Source organism: Ictalurus furcatus, chromosome 28 (assembly GCF_023375685.1).
Source record: "Ictalurus furcatus strain D&B chromosome 28, Billie_1.0, whole genome shotgun sequence".
In the NCBI taxonomy this organism is placed as follows: Eukaryota; Metazoa; Chordata; class Actinopteri; order Siluriformes; family Ictaluridae; genus Ictalurus; species Ictalurus furcatus.
The window spans coordinates 17,132,948-17,154,916 of NC_071282.1; the positions used below are offsets into that span (position 1 = coordinate 17,132,948).

Below are 21,969 nucleotides of genomic sequence, written 5' to 3' on the forward strand. Positions count from 1 at the left end.
ATGTGAAAATGCTTTAAATGTGTACAGAAGAAGAACTACAGTCCCTGGAACATACTATTCTCACAGAAGATTGCTAAATAAACTACTCAAAATTTTCATACAGGCCATTTCCAGGCTTGGTCCATAACCTCCCAAAAGTTCTCTCATGGCACTCTCTTACTGTGAGGCACTTTATCATGAGGAACCCTTATAGTAAGGAACCATTTTATTGTGATCACGTTTTGGGGCTTTCTTTTGGGTCCGTTCAGGGTTTCTTTCTTATGCCATTAGAAGTCTAAATCTAGACTCAGATTTTTGTATTGTTGCAGTGGAGTATCTGCGAATCTTCTGCATGTTCGTGGATATGTATAAAGCTGAGCTACTGACTGTAACAAGGCCTTGGTCTTGCGAGATGGGTCATCCGGGCGGAAGTTCTTGTACTCCTCCACCTCTTTCTCGATGGACAGCAGCTGGCTCTGGAGCTTACTGCGCAGTCCGGGCAGTGTGTCTCGGATATGATTGGTTAGTTGCTGTGAAAACAACTCTAAGGGTTACACGAGTTAGGGTTATACAGTTATTGTTTTTTTCTTCTCCCAATTGTTTAAACATAATCAAGACTGTGATCTCGGTGAGCTTTGATAAGGTTAAGCTCACGTTAGCGAATTGGGTATTATTACATGTTTATTATAAATTCAGTCACATGCTTCTTGTTCAAATGTGTTAACTGTCTGCCCCATCACAGTTCACTCTAAACACTTTGGGGTCAGAGGTTTTCTGAAAACACATTTATTTGTTTGTTTGTTTACAGACAAACTTTGTTTCTTACCTATTTACTTATCTACTTACTTATTTATTTCCTTACTTTCTTTATTACCTACTTACTTACTAATAATATACATACTTAAATACTTTCTTACTTACTTACTTGCTTACTTACCTACCTACTTACTAATAATATACATACTTAGTGTATAAGTATGTATATTATTAGTAAGTAGGTAGGTAAGTATGCAAGTAAGCAAGTAAGTAAGCAAGTAAATAAGAAAGTATATTTCTTATTTACTTGCTTACTTGCATACTTACCTACCTACTTACTAATAATATACATACTTATATACTTCTTTTTTTTTTAATTATATATTCTTATTTACTTGCTTACTTATTTACTCACTTACCAATCTACTTGCTTACTTACTTATCTACTTACTGACATACTTACCTATCTCGTTGCTTACTCACTTACTTACGTACTTACTTACTTATTTTCTTACTTACATATTTACTCACTTACTTATATATCAACATACTTACATACATACTTAACAACTTACTTGCTGATCTACGTACTTGCTGGCCTAGTAATTAATTAATCAATTTGTTTGTTTGTTTGTTTGTTTATTTACTCACTTACTTCCATATTTATTTGCTTACTTGCTTTCTTAATTAACTTGTGTACTTACATACTCACTACACGGACTATCTATCTACTTATCTATTTATAATCTAACTGCGTTTATATTTCCGCTTTAAAGCCACACTTTATTAGTGATCGTCTATTTCTAACGTATTGGTATCACTTTATTGTGCGGTACAGTAAATATGTGTTATAGTTTTTAAGTAAATAAGTCATTTCTGCTACATATTTTGCATTAGAGCAGATTAGGTTAGATATTACATAACGTGTGAACATGATCGTGTTTTTACAGCGACACTTGTGACCACGAAGAAATTCGTTTTTAAAATTTAAGAGGTCATAATCCCCAAGTAATTAAATAAGCACTTTGTTTATTTAAAAAAAAAATAATAATAATCAATGTCTCGTGTGTGTTTTTGCTGCTATACTAACCTCCCTAACTGGGTTTATAGACTGATAGTACTCTTAGTCCCTGAACCAGTATGAGGACTTCTGTAAGTCGCTCTGGATAAGGGCGTCTACCAAAACGCCATAAATGTAAATGTAATAATGGAGTACTTGCAGATGACATTATCTACACGCTTAATGACGTTAATATGTAAGTATAGAGTAACTAATGTGGGGAAAAATGTGATATTGTGGTGTTGTCCCAGTCCTGGAGACTCTGTCTTCCCAGCTAGAGCTGATGAGATTCGTTTCGCTTCTCTGTGAACAGCTTCCTCTCACCTGGTTGAGGACTTTCTGCAGGTAAGCCGTTCCCATACGATCTGCCAGGTGTCTGTATGCAGGATGCGACAGGAAGAACTTCCTCTCAGCAGCCATAGCGGCAGTGATGTCCTTCTTCCCATCAATGTCTTTCTGACTGCGGTTCACCACACCGATGTAGCCTAATGCAGACAAATGAGCACAACAGTATTAATATTATTATTATTATATGTATATATTTTTTTTAAACATATTATTACTGAAAGAATGCATGAAGAAAAACTGAACTGGAAGACAGACAAAGCCGTTTCCTGTTGCATTTAATGTCTATCAAGCATTCAAGCACTTCTGCCCTGAAACAGACCCTTTAGCTCGTAATCATATAAAATATGCTTTGCGCGGTGTGGTTTTGCATGTTACATGAGTGAGTCACAGACGCTGGGAAGGTAAAGACACTGTATGATGGAAACAAATTTAGAAAACATCCCAGCGCTGCCCGAAACCAAGTGGAAAAATGGAACGTCAGCTTAATGCATTCAAGGGTTTCCCATAAATATGTTTTATTGCTAAGCAAAGAAAGGAACAGAGGTTTTTTCCAGATGTGTCGCTGAAATCAAGACATTGTTGTTTTTTTTCATCTTACCCATGGGTGTTCTCTCTCTCTCTCTCTCTCACACACACACACACACATTCTCTCTCTCTCTCTCTCAAATCCTCATTTTTCCTTCTTTCCCTTATTTTCCTTCTCTCTATTCCCCAGCCTTACAAAATATCCAACACTCGAGTGGTGCAGTGAGTTTCTCAACCTTTAACCACTAGAGGGTAGCACTGAGCAACACCGTTCAGTTAGAACAGCATACAAATAACAAAGAGGAAAGAGCTGCCCTGAGGTTTCCTTCTACATGTATAAGAAAACTAAACATGGTTTATCACTTCATATAGTGAACGAATCGGAGATAGTTTAAACATCTTTAACCGACATGTTGGTTTACTTTCACTTTCCTGCATTACCCACAATGCCGTGCTGATGCTGTTATGATGCAGTGGACATTTAACCCTGGCCTCATCACTAACTAACTAAAGAGAGCGATTTTTTTTTTTAGCTATTAAACACCACTGCGACCACTGCGCTAGCAATAACAGCGTCCATCTGTGGTGACATCAGCCTGGCAAACAGCTTCTAACGTCTCACGGGAATAACAAAAATACAGCAAAGACTGACACATTAGCTCGAGAACCACTAAACACATCACAAAAATAACAACATGAAGATGTTTACTGTGTTTCAGGGTGGAGATTTCTTTTAACAGACCCCTGTTTTGAAACCCTCACCTCGGCGCAGTGGTAACAGCTTGTTTTCTAGAATATCTCGAGCGTCTGTTCCTTCATCCATCAGATCCAGTTTGGTGATCACACCGATGGTGCGCTGACCTGCTCGAACACGTACACACACACACACACACACACGCACAGAAATATGTGAAATGACTCCAGAGGTGTGAGTGATTCATTAAGATTGCTTTAAAAACTGCAACTAAACATTTAAAGAGCACTAGTGAGAATTAAATTAAATATACGACGTACGGTATAAACGTACCCATATTGCCCTTAATATTAATCTCTTGGAAAAGCATGACTGAAAATGTTTGGCCATGAAACTATGCAAAATACGCTTTTCAATCATTTCTATAAATAACATTCGGACAAACCGTAACGTCGAAGGCTGACCATGGGATATGATGAAAGGACGATCTTCATAACATGCAAATGAGTGACTGTTTATTCATTTGACCTAATTTGCATATTATTATATGAGCATATTGCTGTTAATATTAATCTTTTGGAAAAAAAAAATGCAGCACACACCTTGCGGATCCACTTCTTTGGCAATCTTCAGAGCGTCGGAGTTGGCGAGGTCGGAGTTAGCAGGAGATACGGCCAGCAGCAGGCAGTTCTCCTTCGTAACAAACTGCATGAGCATTTCCTTGATTTGGTGCTCGATGTCCACCGGCTGGTCGCCGACCGGCACTTTAGTCATTCCCGGCAAATCCACCAGAGTCAGGTTCAGTACTGATAGGAAAAGTGAGTTCAACGATGATTCAGAGTTAAACGATTCTTATTTTCCATATTTGATTCCTTCATTTGATTCAGATTTGTCAGCAAGACGTATGAAAATGGTGGGGCTCTTAGAAAGCTTTAGAAGCTGAAAATTTGGGTGTGAAAGCCTTTCTGCTCACGGCTGCTCAAATGAAAATGAATTAAATAAGGAATAAACCACTTTCCTATAGGAAAATAATCATCAGCAATTCAGTACGATGTGGCCTGACATGATGTGGAGTTACTATTAGCTGTTACATACTTAACAAATGACACACCATACTTTTATCCATTTATAGCTACATTTAATGTAGGGCTGGACGATATATCAATATAAAACCGGCACCGTGATAAACTAATTACGCGATACATTTTCTGAGATATCGTTGGTATGGCGATGTTTTTTTGTTTGGTTTTTTTCACAATTTTTCAGATTAAACATGCTGCTGATTTGACGTAATATTTTATTTTTATTTCATCTTCTTTGTTTATGTAAGCATCAAAGAAAATGATCGCCAAACGTTTAATATAAAGTGTTTTTTTGCTTATTTTACTACTGTTTTGCAGACACTTTGTTGATATATAAACTATATATCGTGTCTCGCAGAAACGTCCTAAGGTATCGTGATATGATATTTTTTTGTCTTATCGCCCAGCCCTAATTTAAGGCTCCATATTAATTAAGTAATATGATTCATTAAACAGGTTCCGATGGCTATGTGCACTGTTTGTTTTATTCTCACATTTTATTATCACGTTTTCACTGAACTCTGGCTTGGTATAATGTAATATATGGTGTACAGTTCATTTATGTGCAGCCTTAACAACCAAATTTATGGTCAAAGTCACTTACTTTGCCCTTTTTAACACTTATTAGATGTTAGAAAGGTCAGTCTCGTTGATTTAAATGACACACCGCGGTCACGTGACGGACGTCTTACGGAAAAGTTCGATTTGAGTGAAGGTCACGTGTTAAGTCGGATACACTAGAAGCTCGGTTTGTTATTTTGCATACTATCCTGCTAGTGTTATAAAGCATTAAAACCTAAACGACGTACACAGAGAATAGACACAGTATCTCACCATTAGGGGAGCAGACACGCAGGTTAATAGGGACTGGAGAAATGCCTTTATTCTGCCCAGTGACACGATCCGTCTCCGCCTCGATCTCCTGCCGCACTTCATCGAAATCTGTAAATTTCTTCCCCTTGCAGTGCAAAAACTCTGCATACTCTATACGCAGAGGAATACGAGCAATAACGATAACAATACGAGCCAAGAAATTCTGAAACAGCTTGTATAATTGACATCAAAATGCAATTCAAATATTAAGAAATATATATATAATCAACATAAGCAAAATAATACTCTTTAAATTTAAGAAAAGATTAAAGGTGATTTTTTTTTTTTTACAGTTTTTTACAACTTTGAGATCTTTGCTTTAAAAAAATTTTTTAAAATAGAAATCCAAAATGTATAAATAGAAATGACTAGAAATTTCCAATTGTTGTGTGTGTATATATAATTATTTATTTTATTTTTTTTCATTTAGAACTGGTTGAAACGTGTTTTATATATATATATATATATAGGGTTGGAAAGTTTATAACAGAGTGCAGGGAATGACATTTTCTTCAATAATGCAATAATTCATACAAAAATATTCATCACTTTCTGTAATTTTATTGGTTAATGACATTATCTTTGACTTGTTTTCTCACCGTTATTACAGCATTCAAAATTTCACACACGTGGCTCATAAATATTCAAACCAGATTTTGACAGCTGGGTTTTTCTTAATATCTTGAATATTTAATATCATGAATATAAAAGTAAGGGATTTTTTTTTAAATAAAGTCTGACTATCAGATGTGCTATCGCGTTAAAAGGATTTGTTGAAAGGCTGATTTTTGTAGCATGCGATTAGCAATTAGTCTATACAATCTGTTACCTCATTTGCATATTGTAATGAATATTTCATCCTCTCTTGCAGCATTTCCATATATTGTTACATGTTATAAGAATTATGTAATGCAAAAAATTCTTGCCTTTAAGTATATTGTCATTCTTATATGAGTAAAGAAAAAAAAAACCTGTGGTACTTTCCGACATACACTAGATGGCAGTGTTGAGAAACAAGAATCCCTGATAGCTTGTTGAAAGGGAGGAATTTAAAGCATGCAAATTAGATTCTTTTAATGCTGTGGAAATAATTTATTGCCATTTCAATCCTAAAGCAAGTCAATATTTTGTCCCTACACACAAGCACTGATGCAAAACTTCATATATGAGTAAAAAAAAAAAGATGATAGAGTTGAAATTAAAGGCTAAATTGTGTATACAGTTTCAGGACTATCTGTATGTCTATCTATCTGTCTCTTTATCGAGTGTTACTATAAAGAAGTGAGGACAGATCAGAACTTAGATGCGTCATCTCCCCAGACAGCCGAGAGACTGCTGAGAGTGCGGTTGCCATGGCAGCAAGCTCACCTGTGGGGGAGTTGATGAGCTGCAGGACCAGGGGGCGGCGTGTGACGATGCCTGAACCGCGAGGAAGGAAGTCCCTGTGACGCAACACACACAAGGTCAGCGAGTAACAAAACAAAAATACCCACACTTTAAGCCAAACAGGCCTGCTGTTCTGATGGTGTACAAAAATTCTACATAATATTTTGAGCATCTCTTCTCCATTCTAATTTCAAATTATTCGGGCAAATTGTACGATCAAGGGTTAAACTCAAAAGTGTATAGTTATTGTAGGATCTGTTTGTGTGAATTTTATTTGAATTCAACAATAAATCTTAAGGTCTCATTTGAAAAATGCTATATCTGATCGTCCACCCCGACGGATTCGAACCTTGTCAGCGGTCTCTTTCTTCTACGCTGCCGTTTTAGAAATGTAAACCATTTGTATATATGCATCTCTAAGATAAGGTAGCAACGGGATTAAAGTATACTATAAAACTTAAACCCAGGATTAAAACTGGCTTCGATTTAATCCTATATTTAAGGTTTACAGTTTTGCACAACTGGAAGAATACATAAAGTTGTATTTAATCCATGTTCAAGTGCACTCATGGGTGAAACACAGTCATTGAGTCTCAAACTTATGTGTAATTTGGCAGAAAAAAACAACACTTTGTGTCCTCTATGGTTCACTTTATAGATCGATTTTTATCCACCATCTTTGTTCTTGAAGCAAAGGATGACACTCAAACTGGTGCATCCAAAGTCGTACCATTTCAGCCGTCAAGGATGTTTAAGGTTAATCAGACCCACGACACAATCAGGACACGGCTACTGAGATTTTATTTTCCTCACCAGTATCCTGGTCAGAGGAGAACAACAGGAGGTTGAGGTGTTGAAGTGCCTCGGAGGCGTTTTGCGGTTCGATTAAGGCTATAAAGACAGCTCTCGGTGTGAGACGAGCCGTAATAGAACATTTTCTGTGAGTCCCACCAAATACACACCTGCGCAACTGTGCAATTATCTAATCAGCCAATCACCACGATGAGTAAAATCATACAGATAGAAGGCCCGCGCTTAAATTAATGCTCACGTCAAACATCAGAATAGGGAAAAATCTCAGTGAGCTCAGTGAATTTGACCGTGGTATGGTTGTTTGAGTATTTCGGAAAAAAGCGCTGACCTCCTGGGGTTTTCACACACAACAGTCTCCAGAGTTCTCAGACATTAGAACAGTAGTTCTAGTAGTTCCAGAAAAACCTTGTTGGACTAATTTGAGCTGACTTGAAGGCTAATTCAAATAACCACTCTTTACAACCACACTGAGCAGAAAAGTATTTCAGAACACACAACACAACATGGAAAATTGAAGCCGACGGACTACAACAACGGTTATAATCCTGTCTGCCAAGACCAGGAATCTGAAGCTAGAGTGGGAACAGGTTCACCGAATCTGGACAGATGATGATTGATGATTGTTAAAATATAGCGTGATCTTTTTCTAATCTTCAAATGTCCAGTACTTACTATGGTACCACATTGGCACTTTATGTCCAAAACAATGACTAGTGTTTCGCAAGTCTGGCAAGTCTTTATTAATTTTCCTGACTTGACTTATCAGATTATCACCAATAAGTACCAAGTATTGATTTTTTTTAAAATATCAGTGCAGTGCCAGTTCAGGACCAGCAGTGGGGAAACACCGGGGATTAGTCCATAACAAAAGCTGTATAGTTTTATTTTCTTCCCAGTGAAACGTGCTGAACGATTTGCTCTCAAACGCTCCAGCTGTAGCAGTAATACCCCAAAATTCTCTCTAATTCAATCTCCAGCTGTTTCCAGATATTCACTTGCAGCAATGCCAACTGAGTCTCTCCCTGACCTTCGGGCAGAGCGTGAGCTTGGTGTGAGCACGCTGGACTTCTCCATGACTGACACCGTGCTCAAGCCAGATGGCAGCAACTACAGGTTCCCGTGACGGCAACCCCGCCTCCGGATATGAGGCCATATGGAGGGACCATATGGGTGATAGCCAGCGCCGGATCACACAGCCTCAATCACACCGACGCTGCTCAGCTCGTGACTGAGGGCTAGACTGAAAAAAGAGCTCGGACTGGTGCCACTGCAACGTCACAGGAGAGGAATCTTCCATTAATGTATAAGGAGGTGTACGTGATCATAAATGAACAGAGAAACCAGCCGCAATCACTGTCTAGAGAATAAAAAACATGCATGTTTTACAGGTATTACAAAAATATCCATTAAATGTAATCTTTGTCATATTCATTACATTAGTATTACGTTTCTAAATCATTTGGCTAACATGTTCTTGGAGTCTCCTCTAATATTTTTAGGTCATTTAGCTACAAAGCGCTCACATGAAGTAATCATCGATTCACCAATAAGAGTCGACTCTCTCAACACCCTCAAAGCTCGGCCAAAGTTATCGGTATCTCATAAATTGTTCAATGAAACTTATTATAGCATCTGATATGCGAGTCGACTCCAAAAATTCACCTAAAAGAATCACGTCAAAGAGTCGACTCGTTCACATCACAATGACACACCACTACTATTAGCTAACTATTAGGCTGTACAGCTAAAAACAATGTTAAGCTAAAAACCTAACGCTAGGTTTTAGCACCTCTTGCCTGATTAGTAAGTCAGTAATGATGATGGTGATTGCGACTTCGAATCCCGATGATACCACAACCATCTGTGACTCTTGGGAGTCAAGAAAGCAAGATTGTTCGTGCTCTCAGGCCAAGAGGCGCATACTCTCTGTCCCCTGTCAATCACCGTGACGCTAGCCAATCGTGAGTGTCTGTGAGCTCTTGTATGCGGAAGAGGGCGGATAGCACTGTCCTCCGAGTGCGTTACTCCACCTTGCGGTTGTCTAGCTTCACATATTTCAGAGAAAGCACCTGTTAGCCTTCACCCTCACACACTAGTTTCTTTAGATATGCGAGTCAGCTCCAAGCGTTATCTAAAAGAGTCGGTCCAAAGAGTCGCTCACAAATAAGACATCACTACGACCATAGTTAGCCGAACAACCATTTAAGCTAATGCTAGTTTTCAGCCTAACTGTATGTCTTTATACCTGCCTGAGTAATGAGTTGCTTTTATTTTTTAAAATAAATAAATAAGTCCTGGGCTGCATCCGAAATGGCGTACTACTCTACTATACAGTAGGCGAAAAAAGCAGTACGCCAGAGAGGTCCGAATTCTCAGTAGGCGAGAAATACCCGGATGGCGTACTGCTTTATGCAGTATGCAACCGATGGACACTACACGAGTCAAAAATCCCACAATGCAACAGGACCAGTGTGGACGAGCTCAGGAAAAAATGGTGGAAGACAGTATTTCAATACTTAAACAGGACTTGTTTAACAATACCTGAATAAATTGTTAACGTGTTGAAGGTGTAAACAAGAAAACAGTTCTCACAAACCTTGTTCGTGATCTCAATCATGCATTAGCCGCCCAAGCTAAGCTAAACGGCAACGAATTTACCTCAGCCTGTTAACCCCGCCCACATTACATTACTAATCCAATTAACTTTCCTGACGTGCATTTTGCCACTAGTGCAGTTTGCAGTTGTGCAAGTTGTGCAGTTGCTTTAATCCGGTGGTCCCTTTAAGAGTTTTGTGTTTATGATGACGTTAAGGTCACACGACAACGCCAACATGGCGGATGTACATAGTATGTCTGGGATTGTATTCATACTACACACACATACCGATTAGTACATACTGTAGCTCTGGTTTTAGCTTCAACCGTTAGCAGAAATAGCAGCTACCACGTGTATTGTTTTTGCTTGCAGAAATTTTTTCATTAAAAAATGAAAAGTGTTTTTTCTTTTTTTTTTTTAAATACTGTTACAATCCTTTGAATCAAACAACACACACGTATAGTTAACTGAACTGCAAAATAAAGTCGATTTTAAGAACAATTACGTTGAATGTACACAAAATTGCTATAATGGTTATAATAAATTACTGTTTATTTCATTTCTTTCTACAGCATATTACTAGTAACTGTGCTGCCAGGGTTTTTTTTCTCCCTGTAACATGGACAGTATAGTGTGTGTTATCTAACAGAGAGTCATATGGACATGTAGAACTGTGTTACATAAACAAACATACATATTTAGAATAATGGCAGCTCGGGGCTACCGGTAACCCGCATTGTTTTGTCTGGTTGCTATGAACTGGTGAATTGGTGAAAAGATGAATTGTTGCATGGCGACTGATAAAGGCATAACTGTCGCATAAACACGGAAACACAACACGATCCCGATCCTTTAGAGACGTCCAACCCCCTTCGGTCAAACCGGTAAATCAACAACAGCACGATAGCTTCCCAGAATAAATGCAGTATGGAAATTAAAGGATGAATCTATCTTGCTCTCTCTCTCTCTTTCTCTCTCTCTTTCCCATCCCCCATCGAGGCAGAATGTACGCTCAGCTCAGATCAGCAGTGATGGAGACGGACAGATTGCTGCCCCGCCTCCTCGTCCTAATCTCACCATGCCACATTTTCCTCCTCCTTCCCTTCATCCCTCCATCCTTCTCTCTTTGACTCTGATTCCCTATCCTGCTCGCTCTCTCTCTCTCTCTCTCTCTCTCTCTCTCTCTTTCCACCAAGCCTCATTTTCTCTCCCGTGCTGTCTTCACACTGTCACGTGGCAGCCATCCAGCAAGCGCAGAGGACAAACACACACACACACACACACACACACACACACACACACACACACACACACTCCAGCAAGCATTACACTGCAGGGAATAAAGCGATAAACAGAGAGAGAGAGAGATAAAGCTGGGAAAGAATTGCTACGCATATTAGGAGCGTGATATAACCAAAATAAAATGATACAGTGATTACTTCAATGATAAATGATATGTGTCACATATCACGATACCTGCGATGTATTTTTTTAAGTGTATTGTGATGTAAAGTTATCGCGATATCAATATTATTTTGTTATTTTCCCAGCATATATGGAGAAATGAGAGAGGAAGAGTGTTTTAGGACGAAATGTAGTGTAGGCTAGTGAGAACCAGGAGATATGAAAAGTAAATACTGACCAGTTTATGCCATCGTAAAGTGTTATTAAGGGGTTTTTTCCCCCCCAGTTGTGGTTAGTGGTCACGTCGTACCAGTTATCAAGTAGTGGCTGATATTCCACAAACACTCCGCACAAAATGGCCGTGCACCTCTTGTTGGAACAACAAACATCGCTCGCTTTGTCTCACCACCGTTTCTACATCCTGTGGTTGACAGATAAGGCACACAGAATCAACACACACACGCCGGGTCAATGCTGTGCGACGTGGCCCGACGTGAAGCAGAGGCACCGTTACCACCGTGAAGTTGTGTTTTGCTAATAATAACAGCACACCCTGGGGTGTTTTATTCCTCTTATACCACAGCAATTTGCCATTGATGATTTCTCATTTATTAAATAACATCACGTCATACTTGTTCATACTGTTAATAGTTACGTTTAATGTTTTGGAACGTCCGCAAATCAAGTTCTCACTTACATTATAGCAGCTACAAACAGTCGTTCCTTCGCTTTCTCAAGAGATTACTGAGAAATCGCAAAACCCAACGTCTTCCCATGATGGAAAACATAACATTACATCTTTCCCTCTGACTGCTCCAAAAAGTGCTGACACTGGAGACTCCTTTCAAATCGTTTCACGATATCGCAACATTTTCCACAAATTTTTTATTTGTTTATTATCAGATTTGCAACTATTCGACTCTTTCAGTTATCAATATATAAACCTCTGATCTGCCGCTCCACCAATTTTGCTCTAGAAAATGCTGTTATAGAAAATGAATCCACATCTTCTGACCAATCGGAATCGAGATCTCAACAGCACCGTGGTGCAATACGATAGCCTCGGTCCAGTTTAGACGCAGACAGAAAGATTAAAGCATCTGAGTCTGAATCTGACTACTCAGTGTTGTTGGGCAGCGTTGACCAGCAGATTAGAAATAATCCGGTTCAGCAGCGAGACAGAGGCTCAGGAAAGGTTCTTCGTCTTATCTCTATCTTTATCTCTCATTCTTTTCCTATCTCTCTTGAATTATTTGGTGAATAACGTTTAGTTGTTCCTTTGGATTCGCTAACCGTGACATTAAATGTAAAAAGAATTAATAAGGTCTGTAGGAACAGTGGATGTTTGAATGAATGACTTATATAAATATGCGCTGATCCGATACTGACTTAGTTGAGACGGTAGACTGGTATTGGATCTGATCTGTTCATGGCTCTGAGATCAGTTTTTGTACCTTAAATGAAAAAGAAACATGTGATTGGTGCATGACTAGGACAGATATTGTGTATACGACCAAAAGTTTGTGGACACCTGGCCATCACAGCCATTAGTGAGGTTGGGCGAGGAGACCTGGGGTGCAGTCGGCGTTCCTGTTCATCCCAAAGGTGTTCAGTGGGGTTGAGGTGAGGGCTCTGCGCAGGCCACTCGAGATCTTCCACTACAACTTGAGCAAACAATGTCTTTCTAGACCTTAGCTTGTGCACAGACATTGTCATGCCTGAACGGGTTCGGGCCGCTTAGTTCCAGTGAAGAGAAATCTTAATGCTACAGCATACAAAGACATTCTATACAATTGTGTGCTTCCAACTTTGTGATTGTCACAGTCCTGGTCCGGTGTCCACAAATTAATGGCCATATAGTGTAGTATATCAGATTTCTGGTTTAAGATTGTATAGTGGCTTTCTTTCTGTTCTCATTTTAGGCCTAAATCTTTGATAACCTTGTAGTGAAGTGACCCAAATCAACAACCCAGAAGTAGAGCATTGTGGTTTTTAGCGGTTGCCTGGGAACTGTCCTTGGTGCTGAAACCAGGCTCACAAGTCAGCCCTCTCTTGAAAATGAACTGTGAATTTTGTTGTTAGAATGTATGAATCCATCTGAATCCGTCTGAGTCTCGAGATGCTACAAACTCCCACACATTTTTGCCATGTTTAGATGTTATTCCTGTCTCTTGAAGGAAAGACAGAGTGGAAGACAGAGAGAGAGAGAGAGACATAGAGATCTCAATGTGATCGATGGGGCATGTCATCTCCTTCCACAAACCGGCCAATGAGAGCGCGACCCAGATTCTTATGTGCAAATCAGAGCATGACAAGCTCGCTCTTAGAAGAAGCAAACAAAGTAATGATTGGACAGCTGCCCTTGTAACACAAATTACGGTAGATTTCATAACTATCACACAGACTGATACAGAAATTTTGGAGAATTTATGAGGGTTATGACATAATTACAATAAAAAATTTGCCCGTCTCGGTGACTCGTAACCCGTAATAAAGCACGTTGGACTTGTTATCGCTCGGCTAAGCAGACCCTCATGCAGTAATCACCCTGCATTACTCCAGATCCCATTTAGACCAGAGATCTTTTAGCAGGAAACTGACCACGATTTCAATTTCAAACCTCAAATTACAGGGATTATTTCCTTGCAAAGCAAAAACGATGAACAGATGAACAGCAACTAAAGAAGTGTGTATGTCCACTATATAACGACGATTAATATATCCTTGAACATCTTCTACTTTCCATATATGGCCACAGCTTCCTGTTTAACTCCTATCCTTGCATTGGTTTGTCCCATGATTGCATTTCCCTGTTGTTTATCCTCATTAGTTGACGTGTTTATATTTGAGGGCAAACGTTTGCATCCTCCTATGGTTTACTTCAGCTGGAGATCCAAGGTGATATGAAAGAAACTGGAAGCAAGTTATAAAGAATAATTAGTTCATATCCAGAAAGGGAACGTTTGAACTGATGTCATTTAGACTTCTTCGCTAATATTAACAGATATTACTTTTACTCAGGGAACCTCTGTGAAACCTGGTGCATTAAAGTCTCGCCCATGACACGTCTTCGTCTTCGTGATTTTATGTTCTGGGGTGTGCATACTTTTGCACCCGACAATATGCTTTAGTGTTGTTGCGAAGCATTGTGTCATTTACTACAATTCTTGTCTTCTGTTGGTTTTCTGTTTCTGATTCTTGCGTCTTTTTTGTGTTTATGATATCCTCATCCTCACTTCTGTAGTTTACAACTATGTTCCCATCTCACTGCTTTTCTAATAATGGCTGACTCCCTCTCTCTCTCTCTCTCTCTCTCTCTCTCTCTCTCTCTCTCTGCACAGCACGTTTCAGCACTGCTGATGACTAACGATCAGCCGACAACATGTTCTCCAATGCCTAAGGGGATCCTGGGTAATAATCCTGGAAGCTACGTTTCCTGCTATTATTACACCTAAATAAGTGCGCAGCGTCTAACATCTATCATGACGAGCATTACTGTTCACGTTCATGTTCAGATCTGGTCTTTGTGTCTTGCCAGCTATGATTAGTGTGTATAAGTGGCATGTATCTGTCTTTAAAGTGCCTTGAAACGACCCACATAAAGATGTTTTCAACGATCTCATAGAACAAATCAACAACCATGATATTTGGGAGACAATCCATCATGGCAGCACAAGACTTCATGGCAAAGATGGAATCGCTCTGGAGATGAGTTCACTCTAAAAAGTGATTACGGGCTTATGTAGCTCGTACGTATCGATATAACGTCCATGTTACTACAATAAATGAAGTTCGTATCTCTATTTAATGCTTTTAACATTAACCTGCCATTGTGAACTTGTTCAGCTTACACATTTCAATGCCGCGCTTCATTCAATTCGATGTTGTCATTCGGGAAGATTTCAAAAAGGCGAGGATGTATCATTACTTCGTTTCTGATGTTGTTTACTATGCTATGTTTTCTCACACACACACCCGCGCGCTGTAGAAATGTGTTGCGATAACTCGTTACTGAACGTCCTTGACATATGTCGTGGGCTTCATTTTCACAGTGTATGCTTTGGTACCGTGGGTTGAAATTCAAGAAATTATTAGATTTTTATTTAAACTTTAGTCTAGAAAGGTGTGGACAGAACGGGGTATTCTGAAAACTGCTCTAAAAAAAACGCACACACACACACACGCACGCACACGCACACACACACACATGCAAACGAGTGCATGAAGAAACGTACAGCGATGTAAACAAATCTAACAAAGATCCGAATTTTGTACACGCAGTCACGTGTTAAATTTAGATAAAAGTCATTTGCGTGACATTGCATGGAATAAAACACTAGGGAAGTGCTGTTACAGGAAAATAATCCACGACAGGGTCGACACGACAGTCAATTATTTTCCTATAACAGCACTTCTTTCATTCCTCTTACACTGTACCACAGCGGTTTGCCAATGATTACACGTTTTTACTTATTTTCGTCATAGCTTTTATCCGTTTATAGTTACATTTAGTGTTGTGGAATGTCTATGAGACGAGTTAGTTCCTCTTATCACTTATAGTTTCCTCACCAGCATCCTGTTTTCTCTATTTTGAAGTTACATAGACACACAAAAACATGCGGTCCTGTGCTATAATCTACCGTAAACGCTTGATTATGGTCAAGATTACAGTGGATCCAGTGCGTGAGGTCAGGATTACACCCTGGTCGCCATGCACACACACACTGCTTATACTAGCCAGAGATTTCAGACATCAGCAATTCATTTTGGGTAAATTTGAGTTTGTGTTGACATTAGAACCGATTTGGACCCACATGATGACCCGTAAATCACTCCTAGAGTAAAGCTTGGCCTGCTGTACGCCATACACCTACGGCGCTATAATACTGCGTATAAATGGGCTCGATATTAAAAAACAGCCCACAGCTCACTCACTCATCCAAGCTCCAATGTCATGACGCAGCATGCTCTCTTCTTCCTCTCAGAGCATGTGCCAGATAGCATGAAGCAACACAGCTTGGTAATTATCTTCACCTGTGTTCGAATGACCAAACCGTGTCCAAGCTATCATCTGGGAGTGTGTGTGAGTTGGCTATTGAAACTTTCATGCGATTATTCCTCACTGTTTTTCGCCGATGCCGCTTAGGTGAAGACCACGGCACAGTACACGAGGTGACAGCTGACTGTTCACATCCACGGTGACTGTGTAGGACGTGAAGATATCAGGAATATAGTCTGTTTTATCTAATAAAAGCCTATATACTTTTTCTTCTAAACAAATTTCAATAGTATAGTCGTATTCGATTGGTTGCGAATTTTGCAAACACAATTTTTTCTAAATGCAAACCTTGAAATGTCCAAAAGCATCTAAAACAGACGGAATAATAAGACGATCTTATAATAAGACATATCAAACTATTCGAGATATTTTTCACTTGCTGATATGTCATTTTTAATAAACAGCCAAAGATTACATCTTAGCAAGCACAAATATCTTGAATATAGTCATATTTATCCGGTATTTCCCGGTATAAGCTCACGATAAACCAAATATATCGTTGTTAAACTTCTTTTTGTAGCCTTTTTTTTTTTTTTTTTTTACTAATCACGTGTTACATTTTCTTATCGCATTGCCAGATAAATTAAGAAACAAACTGCTTCAAATGAGCGAAATGATCCAACAGAACAAGACGATTTCACGCCTAGATATAGGTTTTAATAGACGTGTATTTGGTTTATAGAGCATATTAGATACCTTTGACATTATTCGAGATACTTTCACGTGAGAAGATGTCGTTTGTTTTGCCGGGCTGGAGCGTGTTTATGCGGTAGACGCTATGGATTGATTCAAGAGGACACGGAAGTGCCACTGCAGCAGTGTGTATGGTGAGAGAGAGAGAGAGAGAGAGAGAAGAAGGGGATTTCAATGAAATAGGAAATCAGTTCAACTTTCATCTTTCATTCAATTAATACAGTCTTATTGATGGACAGTTGTGACCTTGGTGGACTAAGGGCATATCCAGGTATTATTATTATTATTATTATTATTATTATTATTATTATTATTGGGATTTCATTCTTGTTCCATGATGACATGATGAATATGTGCAGATGAACCTGTCTGTTTTGTTAGCTTGTATTCTCCTTCATCATGACATCATTATGATGTTGTTCAGAGTAATGCATGACTTTGGTGGAGGGCAAAGATGCACCAGGATGACATCACTGACATCACTGACATCCCCATCTGGAAAAACAAAACAAAACAAAACAAAACAAATCACTTACTTCCCAACGAAGTTCTCCAGCACGGAGCTCTTCCCGGCGCTCTGGCCGCCCACCACTGCGATCTGAGGCAGGTCCAAGTTCGCATTCTGTCCGATGGCTGTGAACGCGTCTTGCATCCGATTCACCAGCGGGATCAGATCCTCCATTCCCCGGTTCCCCATCCTGCCTGCTTGGGGGACTGTGGATCACTCCTTATCCGTGCAAATAATCAAACTAGAGCTAGCCCTAAGACTAAACACGGTGTCTAGATCTATAGCTATGATATTCCTCTTATGTTATGTTATGTTATGTGATGTGATGTGATGCAGACTCATCCTCAGCAGCCTTCCTCCTTCCTCCGCAATCTGCCAGGCGACGAGATCTCTGCTCTACTGCCAGCCAGGGTTGCCAGATTGCCAGCAAAATTGCGCAAGCCAGGTCCTTCTAGCTAAGCCTATAAAAGGCACAGAGGTGGACTGAAGTAAAATCAGAGATCAGGGTTTCTCAGGCGAACTCACAATCTCCTCTTTGGTTTCATTCGTTTACTTTACCTCCGCCCTGTGTGCGCGGAGTCCGTACGTTCTTCCCGTGCGTCGAGGGTTCCATCCGGGTACTCCAGTTTCCTCCCCCATTCTATAGACATGCACGTAGGCTGATTGGCATTTCCAAATTGTCCGTAGTGTATGAATGTGTGTGCGGTTGTGCGCTGCGTTGTGTTAGCACCCCGTCCAGGGTGTCTCCCGTCTTGTGCCCCGAGTTCCCCGGGATAGGCTCCAGGTTTCCCCGTGACCCTGTGTAGGATAACGTAATACATCATGTATGGATGTTGTGTGGTAAAATTTGTGAAATGTTACTGGGAGTCACATTCACAGACAAGCCCTGTTTAAATGAATGAAGTCATTTTTTGTGTGTGTTATTTTAGTCTTTTCACTATCCTGACACGATGCCTCAGTGTAGTTAGTGTAAGCAAAACATATTTCCCCGTTGGTCTACCACGTCTAGTGGTTCTCGGATTTTTTCAGCACGATGCCCCCCTTGTGTAGGGTGCATCCCTGTTAGGCTCTTCTGTATGAAATTTCTCAGCTAAGAGACTATGTCCTCTGTCTAAAATCTTATCCATTTTAAATAGTCTTAGGTTTTATCAGCATGTGGCTAACAGTGCACTAGTATATCAACGGATGTCTTTGATCGGTGTGTGTCTTAGTCTGCTGTGTGTAATTTATTCTAATTTTTATGTACTTCATAGTTCAACGGTTTACAATCCCGACATACATACAGGTAAAATTCATTTTTAAAAAAATGATTTTCTAGAATTTCTATGTGGTCCCCCTGGCACCATCTGGCAGCCCCCCTGAGGGGTCCAGTTTGAGACCCACTGCTCTAAACAAACTAGCGTTGTATCGCAAATCGCTTTTGTACTATTCTGTACCATTGCTGAGTACTAATATTATCAGTTTTTTCCCGTTATAGTTAGTGTTTGAATATTAAAAACCTCTCATGTAGCCTACCTACTGAAAAGTCTGTTTTGTGTAGCAGGCTTCTGGATTTTCAAGATTAGTAAAAATAACAAACAAACAATGAAAGCAAGGTCAGAGTTTCGATTTGAGATGCGACTCATGACAACAATCACGACGACAGCATAAAGTTTTAATAGAGACAGCGCTCATCGCTTATCGGTGCGCTTAATGCCGCTTTTGCATAAAATCCTTCGACGTTTTACAGTTTGACTTGGAAACCTGACACACGGGGTTGTATCTAATGGATCTTGCTTTTAAAACTTCTGGATGTGTGTAATATACGCAGCAAGTGTGTGAATAATAATGCTGCTCTTGTATTCACTTACTCCAGCACAATGGAACATTTTCCTGAGGTAATGCTAGGAATGCTCATCCTCAAGATCAACAATGTAGTCCTGTGGAAATTAGATAGAGAGTGTACAGTCACTGGCTGGATGACAGAATAAAAGACCTTCAAGATTAATATTGAGTACTCTGAAGAATGTAGAGAGTAGAAAGTAAGTCTTTGTTAACTAAGAGTACAAGTATTAAATTTTAAAGAAATACTCAAGTATAAATACTGCAAAATAATACTTAAGTGCAGTAATGAAGTACAATTACTCAAGAATTTTCTGTACCAATTTTACTAAAAAAAAAAATAATCAAAAAAAAGCAATAAATATTCTCGAAATACTTTTCTAACGTCTCATCTAGACCAGAACAACTGTGTAGCAATTGTTTTTGCATCAGTTCAGTTTATTCAAAGTCTTCCTAGTAAGGATTTTAATCCACTCTGGCGCCCCAACTCTGCTTCGTCACATCTCATATTGTTTTGCTTCGTAGTTGCCGCTAGTGGGCGCTCTTTTAATGCCTATATTTTGTGTTAGCGCTTTTACCGTCCAGATGGATAAGCACAGAGGTGCTTGAAAGTTTGTGAACCCTTTAGAATTTTATATATTTCTGCATAAACGTGACCTAAAACATCATCAGATTTTCACACAAGTCCTAAAAGCAGACAAAGAGAACCCAATTAAACAAATGAGAAAAAAATAGTATAGTTGGTCATTTATTTATTGAGGAAAATTATCCAATTACGTGAACCTCTAGGATTATCAGTTAATTTTAAGGTGAAACTAGAGTTTCAGGTGATTTCAGTCAATGGTAAGACACCTGTGATCAGGTGTGACTGAGCGCAATGTGAGTGTGATCTTCACAATACATGTTTGTGGAAGTGTATCACGGCATGAACAAAGGTGATTCCTGGGAACCTCAGAAAAAGAGTTGTTGATGAGATGCTCATCAGACTGGAAAAGGTCACAAAGCAAAAGAGCTTGGACTCCACCAACCCAAAGTCAGACAGATGTATGAAAATGCAGATATATGAAGATATATACTTTCAAGCACCACTGTACATCTTAAGAAGAAGAAGAAGAAGCAGAAGAAGAAGAAGAAGAAGAAGAAGCTTTTATTTGTCACATATACAAATAAAATTATTTATATACACATAAATAAATAAATAAATAAATAAATAAATAAATAAATAAATATGATTTTCAAGTATTCTGTTATTATCCCAAATATAATAATTATAAGTTATATAATACAGTATATACGAAACACAAGTGTATATAATAAACATATAATATAATAAACTGAAGTATTTATATCATTGGAATGTATGATTCTTACATGTATTTTGTAATTAAAAAAAATAATATAGTTGATTAGCATAGTATATATTTGTCTGAATTATCATGCTACTTTAGTTGGAATATATTTATGGAATATATTTTCACGTCTAGTACATTACATCTGGTAAAGACATTAAAAAATTTAATATAATAGATAAAATACATAAATATGCATTGCATGGGGACAGTCAAATAAAATTAAGGCGACAACATAAACATTGTAATTTTAAAAAATCAAACATGTTATTGCTTTCTTATTTATTTTCTTCTTCTTCAGCTATTATTATTATTATTATTATTATTATTATTATTATTATTATTATTTACTACTAAATTTATCTACTCCAATACTGGTTCAGTATTACGTCACTCGCGCGCTGATTGCCCTTGTTTGGTTCCATGGCAACGGATTACCCCACTGAGAGGTAAAAAGGGCTCCCCCTCCTGGCACATTCGTATTCTTCCTACCACAATGTCTGTGAGTAGTGTACCGATTTTGTGTCAGATTTGTGACTAAAGTATTAAACAATCCCAGCATTGTGACTTTTGAACTTGTAATAAACTGTAATAAACAGAAAAACTGTAATAAACACAATTTTAAATAAAAAAATATTGACTGTTTTAATGTGTACATTATTTGTGTGAGAGTTGTAGATGTGTTATAAATGTGTTATAGCTGAGAGTACAACTGTGGTTGTACTGTATAAAAGCATTGCAACAGAAATTAAGAATAAACTAAGACTGAAATCAGAACACATGCCATATTCTTTCTCTACATGTTCAATCATGATACTTTGATAATTGTTTTTGCCAGTATGATAATTTGAGTGTTAATATCTGAGTGAAATCCTAACATATATGTTGAAAAAATATAGCTTTATATATAGGCAAAATCTTTAGTTTACATTGTGATATAGGCCAGACATTTTTCTTGTGTAGTGCATGCGTTTTTATTATTCGCATTTAATATGTTTTAAAAAAAAAAAAAAAAAAAAATAT

General features: G+C 38.6%; 1 protein-coding gene across 1 annotated transcript in view; it reads right to left on the bottom strand.

Moving 5' to 3' along the window:
• Positions 1 to 18,540, bottom strand: part of dnm1a (dynamin 1a) — a 63,124-nt gene extending 44,584 nt beyond the window's left edge. The window contains exons 1-7 of the mRNA XM_053617513.1: positions 17,805 to 18,540; positions 6,686 to 6,759; positions 5,279 to 5,428; positions 3,965 to 4,168; positions 3,431 to 3,529; positions 2,120 to 2,280; positions 367 to 509 (exon numbers count right to left, since the gene is read on the bottom strand). Coding sequence (XP_053473488.1) covers positions 367 to 509; positions 2,120 to 2,280; positions 3,431 to 3,529; positions 3,965 to 4,168; positions 5,279 to 5,428; positions 6,686 to 6,759; positions 17,805 to 17,965 — 992 coding nt within the window. The 5' untranslated portion in view covers positions 17,966 to 18,540. The remainder of the gene's footprint in view (positions 1 to 366; positions 510 to 2,119; positions 2,281 to 3,430; positions 3,530 to 3,964; positions 4,169 to 5,278; positions 5,429 to 6,685; positions 6,760 to 17,804) is intronic.
• Between the last annotated feature and the right edge of the window lie 3,429 nt (positions 18,541 to 21,969).